The sequence below is a fragment of the Dinoponera quadriceps genome, unplaced genomic scaffold, assembly GCF_001313825.1.
Source record: "Dinoponera quadriceps isolate SergipeBrazil2010 unplaced genomic scaffold, ASM131382v1 scaffold1425, whole genome shotgun sequence".
NCBI classification, from domain to species: Eukaryota; Metazoa; Arthropoda; class Insecta; order Hymenoptera; family Formicidae; genus Dinoponera; species Dinoponera quadriceps.
The window spans coordinates 455,295-468,627 of record NW_014555679.1 but is presented as its reverse complement, the minus strand read 5'-3'; the positions used below and the strand labels follow the sequence as shown (position 1 = coordinate 468,627).

At 47.5% G+C, this 13,333-nt stretch overlaps 1 protein-coding gene across 5 annotated transcripts in view; it reads left to right on the top strand.

Moving 5' to 3' along the window:
• LOC106745134 overlaps nt 1-10,858 on the top strand; it is a 69,177-nt gene extending 58,319 nt beyond the window's left edge. For 4 of the 5 annotated variants that reach the window (XM_014620438.1, XM_014620437.1, XM_014620435.1 and 1 more), the window contains 10 exons: nt 2,208-2,654; nt 3,308-3,458; nt 4,606-5,340; nt 5,603-5,824; nt 5,914-6,360; nt 6,451-6,582; nt 6,988-7,213; nt 9,069-9,182; nt 9,266-9,428; nt 9,834-10,858. In XM_014620438.1, the coding sequence (XP_014475924.1) occupies nt 2,208-2,654; nt 3,308-3,458; nt 4,606-5,340; nt 5,603-5,824; nt 5,914-6,360; nt 6,451-6,582; nt 6,988-7,213; nt 9,069-9,182; nt 9,266-9,428; nt 9,834-10,131 (2,935 nt within the window). In that variant the 3' untranslated portion in view covers nt 10,132-10,858. The remainder of the gene's footprint in view (nt 1-2,207; nt 2,655-3,307; nt 3,459-4,605; nt 5,341-5,602; nt 5,825-5,913; nt 6,361-6,450; nt 6,583-6,987; nt 7,214-9,068; nt 9,183-9,265; nt 9,429-9,833) is intronic. The other variant, XM_014620436.1, reaches the window with a different exon arrangement.
• Nucleotides 10,859-13,333: the final 2,475 nt, after the last annotated feature.

Here is a 13,333-nt window from a genome sequence, read left to right as displayed (position 1 = left end):
AAAATAATTAAAGTTTTACGTTATTGTAATAAACATTATTAATATATCTCACGTCTTATGTTTATACATAATTATTGAATTACGGATAGATTCTTCATTCTAACCATTAGGAGGGTATTCTTGTCAGGCCACTAATGTGGCGTTTATTGGGTGATGTAGGAAAACTATTAAAGCTATCGAGATGAACTCTTTTAGAAATGCATATTAACATTTGCACTTTATAAATGGTGCAGTGTAATATCTCATATTAATTACTGAAACGATCGCAAATGGCAATAAACTAGAGACTGGCGATAAAAACATCTCTGCCTCACAAAAGTGATTGAGAACCACTGCATGATCCGAAATAAATGAATAATTTTCTCAATCAATACGATCGTATTTATAAAGTGGACTACAACCAATAGTCTAACACAAACATTGACAAAACCTTTGGATGGCAATTTAAAAAAAAATGAAACATCAATTTTCTGGTAAAATTGCGATATTTATTTTGCAATAACAAAACAACTATTATAGATATCGCTTTTATTGCAGGTCACTTTATGGATATGCATGTTTTTTATAAACACGTGTGAAAAGTAACATTTTTAATCGTTTTTACACTATTACTTCCGTTAATTAAAAAAATGTGATTTCGAGAAAAACTGTTTAAAGTTCAAAGTTGTGTTTAAATATAAATCTTGATTATTTATTTACATTTAATTAACTATCCCGGGATCATAAAGTAAAGCTTCTATTTTTTCAAATAATCCCTATTTAATTAGCTTTTCATCTTTCCGAGTTATTTACTACCTCCGAGATTTGAAAGGCGCTCGGTAATTCTCAACCGTTCGGCATCGCGCGTAGTTGTAAAAAATTTTGTCTGAGGTCCTAGTTTTATTTCCAGCAACTCCACAATCTTTAATAATTGTGTGTATCTTTCATATACAAACTTGAATATGCAAACTACTAAGCAAACAGTAATTTAAATTATTTTCGATGCTCAAAAACGTGCTTTAGAATGAGATGCTACAACATTAAATATCTCATTATTATTTCGAGCAGCCTTCGAAGCATCGTTTTAATAAATCTTGAGAAAATAGATTCTCCTAAATCGATCAAAGGACGTTTTTCACCTTTTTGTTGAGAGGTGGAGGGTAATTATATTGATCTAAAGTTCTATTTGCAGTTTTCTATCTGCGCGCCGCTTCAGTCTGTGGTCCATAACTTCGACAATTTTTCACATTTTCACTTAAAACTTCATAAATGAATTCTCAAGTCTTCAGACCACCGAAATATATAAAAACAAAAAGATCAATTTTTTGACCCAACAAAATAGAATACTTCGTTAAGGAACGTTGAAAGCCGCGATGCGAGAAACTAATTTCTAAGATGATCCAAGTCCAAATTTTAATTCTATTTTCGAGTTAAAAATTCCATTTAATGTTTACTTTGATACTCTGAAGCGTAGAAACTTTGTTTAATTCTATTTAACTTGCAGCTTCTATTTTAAATCTATAATTCTACTTGGTTTGCTGCTTTTTCTCTCTCTCCTACTGTAATTCTTCCAAATTCTTCTTAACTTTTTACAATATGAGTAAACCAAATATAAGTAAATAAAAAATCTTTTTTATAAACATCAATTTTGAATCGTCTATTATAATTAATTAAAATAATTATAATTTTACATTATTATAACAAACATTATTGTTGGTATATCTCACGTTCTATGATAATAGATAATTAATGATCCACGATAGATTTCTCATTTTAACTATTAAAAATCTTCAATATTAAGAAATATCGTATATTATATAATATTATGTATCGATTAATATTATAAAATTCATTTGATAATATTTATTTTTGTTAGATTTTCACTATTCATAAGAAAGAGTATTATTACATGAATTTTATAATATTACTAATTGAAATACATAATTAATACTATATAATAATTTGAATATTACAAACCGTTTAAACGAGAAATCCATCATGAATGATCGATGATCTACACGGTAATAATAAAGAACTAATGTAGAACTAAACAGACTTAATGTAGGACTAAAATTTCGACTTGAGTAAACTTTCTATATAAATGAAACTTGCATTGTTCCTTCAGAATCTACAGATGTAGAAAATTCGGGTCCAAAGAAAGCCCAAAATTTCGACTAGGCAGTAGACGAAGAAGACGATGATTCAAGCATAGATTCTCGTGCCCGTAGCGAATGCCACAATTCGTCCGATCGGATCAAGGTGCGGGTGTGGGATGAGGACAACGACCTGAAGTCAAAGCTACGGCAGAAGCTGACAAGGGAGAGCGACGACTTCCTCGGGCAGACCATTATCGAGGTGCGGACCCTGAGCGGCGAGATGGACGTCTGGTACAACCTGGAGAAGCGGACGGACAAGAGCGCGGTGTCGGGCGCCATTCGGCTGCACATCAGCGTCGAGATCAAGGGCGAGGAGAAGGTGGCACCCTACCACGTGCAATACACCTGCCTGCACGAAAACCTTTTCCACAGCCTGTGCGAGGAGAACGGCGGCATGGTGATCTTACCGCAAGCGAAGGGCGACGACGCTTGGAAGATTTACTTTGATCCACCGGGCGAGGAGCTCGTCGACGAGTTCGCCATGCGCTACGGCATCGAAAGCATCTACCAGGCGATGACGTGAGTGAATAGGAGTCGTTGACCTTTCATTTTCCGCTGCGTAGAATTCAATTTTGCCATCTTAGGATTATATCAGCTGGCGAGTAAACAAGTTTTCACTATCGTGTCGCCGCGAAAGCGATAAGACGATAAAACGAAATGTGATTGAAGTTTGGAGCGGAAATTCAATAAATTTTTTTCAAATTCAACCATCAGAGAAAAACAAAAATATGAAGAAAAAGTAATAAAATTATGCAAAATGTGGCGATCGGGTCTCTCGGCAGGAATTTATTTTGTGCGAATTTTCGCACGCGCGCTATCTTTCCCGTTTTCCTCGTTTATGTATATTGATATCGACACATTTTGGACGATTTTATTATTTTCCGCTTATTTTTGGATCTTTACTGAGGTTAATTTTGAAAGAAAAAATGATTTTAATTCTCGCACGAGGATCGCTCCGAACTTCAACCACGTGAAATTGAAATAAAAATCAGCATTCGTGTCGCGATGAAAATTTGAAGTCGAATCGAGCGCTCGCTTGTCCGGGATAAAGGCGGCGAGAAATCATAGAGACGGGAGAGATGAAAAGGACCCGATGACTGCTAGAAGCGAGACACAACACGCGGGCCCTCTAATCGCGAACCCGCTGAATCGATCTCGTATTTTCTCCGCAGGCACTTCCACTGCCTCTCAACCAAGTACCTGTGCCCAGGCGTTCCGGCCGTGATGTCGACCCTCCTGGCAAACATAAACGCGTACTACGCCCACACGACCGCGAGTCCGGCCGTGTCGGCCAGTGATAGATTCGCCGCCAGTAACTTCGGGGTGAGTGCCGGATGCCGAAGTTTGCGCCGCCGCGGCGCCGAGCGCGCGCGCGGGGTAAAGAGAACGAGTGAAGGATGGCGGATGCTGGGACCCGACGAGGAGAGCGGCGAGAAATACTCCTGCAATTTCCTGGCGACCGGTGCTATCCGTTATACCGAGACCGTATCCTCACCCGCCATATCCTGCGCGTGTTGACTCGTGCAAGGACGCGCGCCCACCAGCCGACCCTGTCAATTACCCTCACGGTTCGCGAATAACGGATCAGCTGACGCGAATCTCCAAATAATTACTCGGCGAACTTTCGAAGGAGGGGATTAAAGCGTTGTGCTGCGTCGGGTTCCGGGTAAAATCCCAAACGTGAAATTGGACGCGAGAGGGTTATCCCCGGGAACGATAACGCAAACGGCCCTTCGTGAACAGAGGGCAACTTCGAGCCGCCTCTTTCCCGTTACGAGGAAGGAAACTCTCCTCCGCGCGCGTCGAATATTGGTCCGCGTTCGGGTCAAGAAGTCAAGTTCGTGCCGTGTTTATGGTCATAAGTTTACTGCTNGGGCGGGCGGGCTTTATAACGCACGCTAGTTAATTAAGATTTTAATTAAGATTTTCTTCGACCGCGTTCTTTCCGACCCAGCTGTCTGGATTTCAGCTGACTGGCAGCCAAGGCCGGCCGAGTGGATTTTTCTCGCCTTGTCGGGCGATATGGAAATTTTTTGCAGCGCGCGCGCGATATTCTCGCTTCTCAGCAGCCGTAATAAAACGGAAGACGATAATAGGCGGACCGAAATTTCGCGGGACATTTAGATTCGCGCGGATCTCTTCATTTCGGAAGCGAACCGCCGTACGGGGAGCGTGTGTTTTTCATATTCCTGAATTATGCATGACGCTGTCCTTCGAGAATTTTACGCGAAACTCTCCCTCGCCGAGTCCGGCGGCGGAGACACGCCGGAATCGTTACCTTCGGTGGCAGGTTCGGTAATTTCGATCTTCCGGCGAAACGCGCGGCTGCCTCATCGGCGAAGAGCCTCCGGGGTTGGAGAGAATCGATGTCGGCGAATTTGCCGCCGAGGGGAGGGAAGAGAGAACGAAGTCTCCCCGTGGCTTTCGCGCGATAATGGAAACTAAACGAGAGGCTCTTCTCCCCTTGCAGAAAGAGAAATTCGTGAAATTGCTGGACCAGCTGCACAACTCCCTGAGGATCGACCTGTCGATGTACAGAAACAACTTCCCGGCCTCGAGTCACGAGAAGCTGATGGACCTGAAGAGCACGGTGGACCTGCTGACCAGCATCACGTTCTTCCGCATGAAGGTGCAGGAGCTGTCGAGCCCGCCGCGCGCCAGCACCGTCGTGAAGGACTGCGTGAAGGCCTGCCTGCGCTCGACGTACCAGTTCCTCTTCGAGAACTGCAACGAACTTTATTACCGGGAGTTCCAGGTCGACCCGAAGGACGCGAAGCCTAAACCGGAAGACTCCGGGCCGCAGTTGGAGTCGGTCGAATTCTGGAACAAGCTGATCGCCCTGATCGCCTCGGTGATCGAGGAGGACAAGAACAGCTATGCGCCCGTGTTGAATCAGTTCCCTCAGGAGCTGAACATCGGTCAACTGTCGGCGGCCACCATGTGGTCCCTGTTCGCGGTAGACATCAAGTACGCCCTGGAGGAGCACGAACAGCACAGGCTGTGCAAGTCCTCCAATTACATGAACCTGCACTTCAAGGTCAAGTGGCTGCACGCCAACTACATTATAGACGTGCCACCTTACAAGGGCGCTGTGCCGGAATACCCAGCCTGGTTCGAGCCCTTCGTCATGCAGTGGCTCAACGAGAACGACGACGTGTCGTTAGATTATCTCCACGGTGCCTTTAATAGAGATAAAAGGGATAGCGTAAGTTTCATCCTTAACTTTGTCTCTCTAACTACCTCTGTCTCTTTTTCTCTCACATATTTTACCAACTAATCGAGATTTACGTAAGTGTCACATCGTAACTAATACCCTTTCTCTTCTTCAACGTTCTTAAACGGCCGAACCCTGGAACGAAAATCAATCTATCTATCTATCTGTATATCTATTTATCCCTCTCTTTCTTTCGAAACCCCATCGAACTCTGCTCGCGCTTTTCTGACGCCTCCGACTTCTCTTCTCACAGTTCCCATACAGCTCCGAGCACGTGCTCTTCAGCAACTCCGTCGTCGACGTCTTCACGCAGCTGTCGCAGTGCTTCGACGTGGTGACGAAGCTCGAGTGCCAAGACCCGGAGATCTGGAAGAGGTACTTGAAGAGGTACGCCAAGACCATCAGCAAGGTGCTGTTGGCCTACGTGGACATAGTGAAGAAGGAATTCCCGGCTTACCTGCAAGACGAACGATGCGTACGTGTTACGGCAAATAATGAAAGTCTACCGGCGAAGTTCGCTGGACACGGCGATCGGTCTGTTAATTCAATCGTTTTGTCCCGCAGTCGTGCGTTATGATGAACAACATCCAGCAACTGCGGGTGCAGCTGGAGAATTTGTTCAATGCGATGGGCGGCGACAAGCTCGAGCCAGACGCGGCGAACATCCTGAAGGACCAGCAGCAACTGCTGAACATCGCTCTGGACGATTTGGCGGTGCTCTTCGCGAACAGCCTGGAGCCGCAGATATCCGGCTCCGTCAAGGAGGTGGGAGACGTACTGTCGTCCATCAAGGGCGGCGGGCAGGTCCCGGCGCAGGCGCAGAGAAACAGCGTGGCTACCGAGGCGGATGAGGTGTTGCGACCGCTCATGGTGCTGCTTGACGGTAGCCTGTCCGTGTACGCCGAGACGTGCGAGAAGACGGTGCTGAAGAGGCTGCTCAAGGAACTGTGGAAGATAGTGATGAGGCTCCTGGAGAAGACCGTAGTTCTGCCACCTATGACGGATAAGAGCGTACGTATTGTCCGCGTGATTGAGCCTCCAGCTTTGAAAGATCGCTGGAGTATCGTCAAGAGCGAGTACCGAGTCCCTTGCCTCTTGCAGATGATGTTCAAGAACCTTACGGACAACGCCAAGAACCTCGCCGCGAACGCCAAGATAGAGGATATGTCGAAGCTGTTCAAGAACCACATGGCTGGTAAACCCGACGTGAAAAACGCCCTCAGCGGAGTCATGGTAATCAATTACAACTTTACGTCGATTTGCGGGCACCGGTCAACTGTCACACGAGTGATTCCTTGGATTTCCGTGGGGATCCAGCTGGAAATTTCCAACAGGGCCGTGCTAAGACGCTCTTATAGGTTCAATTAAAGGATCTGATTGATCGAATTCCGGAATAGATTCATTATTTCATTAAATTACAGCTTTTCCTTCTCTCCCCCCCCTCCACTCCCCTCCCCTCCCCCTTCGTCACATTTCCGTTCTCGTTTTTCGCTTTTACTTCGTGATTAAAATGTTTTTCTCCAGTAGATTTTAAACTAATGAGAAGCTTGAGTTTTTGCTCAAACCGGCTCAACCGTGGAAAAATCGCAAGGGCTTTTTTCGAAGAATCGTCATTAAATGTTTCTTGATGCTCGGTAGGATATCTCCAAGGAGGTGGAGAAGAATCTTTCGCCGAAGCAGTGCGCGATCCTCGACGTCGCTCTCGATACGATCAAGCAGTACTTCCACGCCGGCGGTAGCGGCCTGAAGAAGACGTTCCTGGAGAAATCGCCCGAATTGCAGAGCCTCCGTTACGCGCTGAGCTTGTACACGCAGACGACGGACACCCTCATCAAGACCTTCGTCACCTCGCAAGTCAATCAAGGTACGTATGTTACTTCAGGCACGTCGCCCGTATATCTACTATAATGTGTGTAAGAGCGATGATATATATATATATATATCTAGATATATATATATATGTAACAACTATTATTTTTATATGCGTTTTGCCACACGTCGCGCTGCGACGAAATAACGCGATCGGAGAAGTAGTGATCTATAGTCAGGAACACACAGACGCTAATCGACACATGACGATCTATTCGAACACATTACACGTCGGGGCGCGCGTTTCGTCTTTTACACACACCACGACGTAATTGTCACCACGAAAATTGTCGGGACAGTGCCGCTGAACGACGCGTCAACGCTACGTCAGCGTCAGCGTTCGATGAGCAGCGAGAGAGGTGACGAAGGGGAAGGAGCCGAGGGTATGGAAAGCCTCGAGGAACCCCTTCGCCAGAGCAAGCCCTCTCTTCGCCGAGAGAGCCGACAAGGTACACCAGAAGCGCCTTAGAAGGTCGCGACAAGTGTCGGGGGGCAACTACTTCTCAACGGGAGATGAATCTTCGAACCGACGGTCAAATCAACGTCGATTCGACGTTATTTCGATTGCTTCAACGTCGATTTGACGTCGGCTCGAGATGTACATTTCTCGCTGGGTTTTTAGGACGTAGTGAATTGATTGTTGCGTCGTTGATCGAGATGTCTTTCGATGATGCGATTCCGTTCTTCCCGAGGAGCCCCGTCCGACACTATTTCGTCTCAACGGAATTGCAATTACATTCCTCCCTTTGGATTTCTTTTGGGTTGTTTTATTGATTTATTTTGGTTAATTAGAGTTACTTAAATTTTACTTTTACATTTATTTACTTTTAATAACATCTATTTATAATTTCCCGCAAAACAAATAAACAAATAAATGATGTATCTATGTATAATTACATACGGGAGAACGATTATCCGACGGTCTCGTCTTCGTCCAAATTTGATGTCTCGTTACACACGATGCGTTACCATTTCCGCGATGAATACACTCCAAAGACGTCTCGACGATCGACAACTATGTTAGGAAGCTGTGCTGTTACCACTGCCGCTGCTGCTAACTGCCGCCACTCTCCGCTGCTACTACCGCGAACTTTATCGCGATCCGCAAAGACGCCTCTTTCGGTCTCTCTTTCTTTCTGTTTCTCATTCACGTTTTGTTCTCTCAACACACAACGCTTTAACACACCCAACGCAACGAAACACACGTATCACACGCGCGTCTACGAGATGTTTCTCAAACATTCGATCACCGAGTCACACCTGTCACACTTCTCCACGATTTTCTTACGAGCGCGCAACAAACTTACTCGCCAATGCCTAGCGCTGTGTACCACCTTGGTCTCACCACGAGGATTCCGAGATTAACGCGGAAGGAAGATTCACGGATTAATCGATCGAATCGGTTGGTCGTTCGCACGCTCGATCGATCGGCTGCACCACGGATCACTTGTATCATACGCACTGAACCATCGGAGATGGTCGCTGAAATTCTCCGAGACACCGCAACCGATTTGTTCTCGATTATCAGTTCGAACAAATCGCCGAGCGATCCATGCGATCCATCGGTGACTCGTTCGTGCGATTGACGCGTGTGACTGGCAACCTCGCAGAGGCTGACTTCCTCTCTCTATAACGGTTATAGCCCAGCGAGAGGATAATGTGACTCGCCTATTATTGGAGCATGTAATCTGCTCTAGAGATAGCGATCGAGAAATAGATTCTTAGCCTTTAGCGTTTGGTCATGGCAGATCGGATAGAATCAGACGAGGTCCGCCGTGTAGTGTCTAGACGCCACTCTAGTTTCGTGACGTTTCACCCGTGACTGTAATCTCTGACTGCGACTCATGAAGTTGCAGATACCACTGGCTCGGAGGAGGGCGCGGTGGACTCGGTGGGCGAGGTGAGCATCCAGGTGGATCTCTTCACGCATCCGGGAACCGGAGACCAGAAAGTCACCGTCAAAGGTACGACCCACTCTCACGACAAATTCGCCGAAATGCATTTTCGGACTTTTACATTGACGATAATCCGAATCTCGCGTTTTCAGTCGTGGCTGCGAACGACTTGAAGTGGCAGTTGACCTCGGGCATGTTTAGACCGTACGTCGAGGTGAACCTGATCGGTCCGCACCTCACCGGCAAGAAGAGGAAGCAGTCGACGAAGTCGAAGAGCAACAATTGGTCGCCGCAATTTAACGAGAGTTTCGACTTGTGAGTAACGCTTCTTGTCTCGATTTTTCAACAGGTTGGTTAAGATGTTTCCTATTTTTTCCCCACTCAATTTTGTACTCAATCTTGATATTCGCCACCCTGACTGCAAATATGTCTTAAGGTGTAGCTATCCACTGTTCCAGAGAAAATAGACTTCAAAAGTTTCAATTCCGACAAATGAAATAATCACCATCTGCAAGGATTGAAATCTTTGGAATCCATTTTCTCTGAAACAGTAAATACTTTAAGGTGTGTGCAATCAGCTTGGTGAATACTTTAATTTGATACAAAAATTGGGCACAAAATCGAATTTAAAAAATTGAAGGACATTATGAACGTTTGGCCGCGCTTTATTCGACGAATCTTTTCCAATGCACGAGACGAAACCTACTCTGCTGTTCTCAGCATGATCGGTAACGAGCAACAGCAGCTGGACTTCCACGAGCTGCACATCTGCGTGAAGGACTACTGCTTCGCGAGGGAGGACAGGCTCGTCGGAGTCGCGGTGATGCAACTCAAGGACATCGTCGACGAGGGCTCATGCGCGTGCTGGTTGTCGCTCGGCAAGCGTATCCAGATGGACGAGACCGGCTGGACGATCCTGCGCATCCTCTCGCAGCGCAACAACGACGAGATCGCCAAGGAATTCGTGAAGCTGAAGAGCGACATCAGGCAGGAGACGCCGCTGCCGAATCCCACTTGAGAAGATGCGACTATGCCGCGTTAAGCCGACGAGCGAAGCGATTCGAGTACTTCGAGCTTGGAAAGAGCCCGAAGGGGAGCAGGAGGCCGTCCAAAGGGGGTAGCGTTTGACCTTTGGTGCCACGAGAACGAGACCCTTCACGACTAATTCCGCGAGAGAGAGAGAGAGAGAGAGAGAATGTGTGAATGAGAGAAAGAGAGATAGAGCGAGAAAAAGAGACACGCGAAAGAGAGAGAGAGAGAGAGGTATGTTAACGCGCAATCCCACGCATCGCCTGGCGAAAACGATCGCCCGAACCCTTCCGCTCGCTGCGACACGCCGGAAGGGACGGTCATTCTCCGCGGAGAGACAGCGAGAGACTCGATGATCCTACGAAACTTAGACCCTCCGGCTTCCTTCGCGCCGCAGAGTTCGGTCGAGCGTATTCCTCTCCCTTTTTTACACGAGTCACAGAGCTTTAGCCCCGTCCCTGGACAGCGACGATGCACCGGGAATCATCTTCCACAGATCTCGAGCTAAGACGACGAGCTATGAGGGTCAAGCCCGCGTGGCACGCGACGTTTGTCCGGTAACTACTACAATAAGAGAAAAAGGCGGCTTCCGCCGCCCTTTCGCGGAGCTACTTAGATAGACGAGGAAAGACGGAGCTCGACAGCGACGACGAGCGACGCCCCGCGTAAAACAAGAGAGATATATATATCTTCTTCGTGCGAGTGCCGCGAGCGAGAACGAGAAGGCTAGTCATATAGAAGAAAGAGGAAGGGAGAAAGGGAGAAAGAGAGAGGGAGGGAGCGAACAAAAAAGAGAAGGAGAGTGTGTCTCGACAAAGATACGTGAAAACAGTGCTGCCAGTACGCAATATATTTGGTAATATTCGTAACGTAAGATAGGACGAGATCACACCCGGGAACTCGCACGGTGCTTCGAAGACGCGACGGACTCTCTCGATCGCGGGCCGGTTGCCGAAAGACTGACCTCGTAGAGCGGAAGAGGAAGAAGGAGGAGGAGTAGTAAAAAGAGACGGAAAAAGAAGACGTAGAAGCGCGGGTCCGCGCGATCCCCGCGCCACGCGATCGCACGTGTCTGGAAAGGAGCGTAGTCGAGCACACGGGAATGTAGCAAAACGCGAACGAGGCGAATCGTATAACGCACTCTCACACACATACCCTCTCTACACACACGCCCCTCAGATACACAGAAAAAAAATACACACACAGACACAACCAAATACATGAACACTACTTTCGCGACACGACCGCGTTTCGTCGGCCGTTTGTGCGGAAGGACAAGGAGTTTACTGTAGATACGTGAAACACGTTGTTGACGAAGAAGTTTTTTCTAATATACAGTTTAAATGTAGCATTGCGTACGACCAAACAGGCGCGCCCTGACCGTCACTCACGGCGCGCCCCGTTAGTAATAAAAAGAAAAAAAAGAAAACTAGTAAGGCATTGTAATTGTAAAGTAACGTTCTTATTCGTAAAGGATATCAGAGATCGTAAGAGTCTGAACGCCGCAGCCGCCGCCGCCGCCGCCGCCGCCACTATTGCTGGCTGCTGCTGCTGCTGGCTGCTGCTTATTGCGAACGATTCCGAGATCCGCCCGAAAGCTTCGGATGCGCGCGATCTCGCGAACGGAACATCCATGTGTAGATCCCCGTCCTGCCTCCGTTCGGTAGCCGCTCGGGGTGCGGACATCGACGTCGGGCAAGGACGGAACGGCGAATCCTCTTTCTACGAACCGGCGAGCGTGCTAGCGATCGATCGATCGAACTTCCAAAATTCAACTCTACACCCTCGTGTGATCTCGCAATCATACCGTAGCTTCGAGTCGCTGCTTCTTGACGTACGGCAGGGAAGCGTATCAAAAACACACACGGCATGCTGGACGTTAAAACTATTAATACTACCGCTATTACACTACTACTATTTGCTGCTACTACCGTCTATTAGCTTCACATCGCGTCTTGTACATTTTGTCTCGTACTACTTGTACATAAGGAACGTTCGTCCGTTCGTAGAAACGCGCGCGCACCACCGTCTCCGACACCTCTCTCACACGGCGATCCGTATCGTCGGGTCGACGAGAAAAGAAAGAAAATACCGGACGCACGCCGGACGTTCACGAAACCTTGAGTAGATCCTCACGATCGCACGAGAAGCTTCGGTCGGATCCCCCCGTGAGAATACGCAGAGAAGAGCACGTTGCACGCGACGTCGAATCCGATGAACTTCATCGTCCGGCCCGCGCGCACAGCCGCGGGCGGAGATACGCAACTCCGGAAATTACGCTAAATTATATTCAAAAGTTTCTACTACGTAGTACGTCTAGATATATTTACGTATTGTGTATAGTGTCTAAACGCTGATGTAGCTGCGAGCGCGGGATTTTCGATCAGGGAAGAGAATACGGAAGAGAGACGAATGGAGAGGGAGAGGGAGAAGGCCACTCGAGGAGGAGGGAGAAAAAGAGAACCGTCGGACCACCTCAGCCGCGGGTGCTTTTCCAAATTTGAACACACCGAAACTCCGCCGCTAAGCGAAGGATTCCACGCAACGATGTTGGACTCTCGGCGCGGACTCTCTCGGGCCTTCTCTGAGACAACTTCTCGAGATACTCGGAGAGATTAATCCCTCGATGTTGAGGAGAGAAGAAGAAACGACACCAATCAGAAAAGCGTACTACTACGATTTAGATTAATGTCCTCGAGTGCTCGAGGGGGAAGCACTGAGACGGGGACAACATCGTTGCGACGAATCCGTCAATTCGAGACAATACGATACATCCTCCACCAGTCAGAATATCTAGAATCACCGTTAAGATCTCACGTAGCACCTCTCAATTGCGCGAGAACAGAGGTCCGGTGAAGCATCTGAAACGCCTGTCGTCGACGACGTCGACGGAAAGGTACGAGAGTAGATAGAATAGCGGAGAAGAGAGAGAGGGAGAGAGAGAAGAAGAAGATGATAACTAAAGAGAAGAAATACACGGGTCCGCGAGCTCGCTCCACCATCTTCATTTGTAAGAGTGTCTATTTTCTCCGCTGCCTAACTAAGTGCATACTGAATACAAAAGGGCTGGCGAACTCGGCAATCTAGACCGGCCTCGTCGACGGAACGCCTCACGGACGATACCCACGATACTCGTGTCCCGATTAACCGATACCCCGATAATCCGCCGATCGTAGACCCTCCCCCCCCCC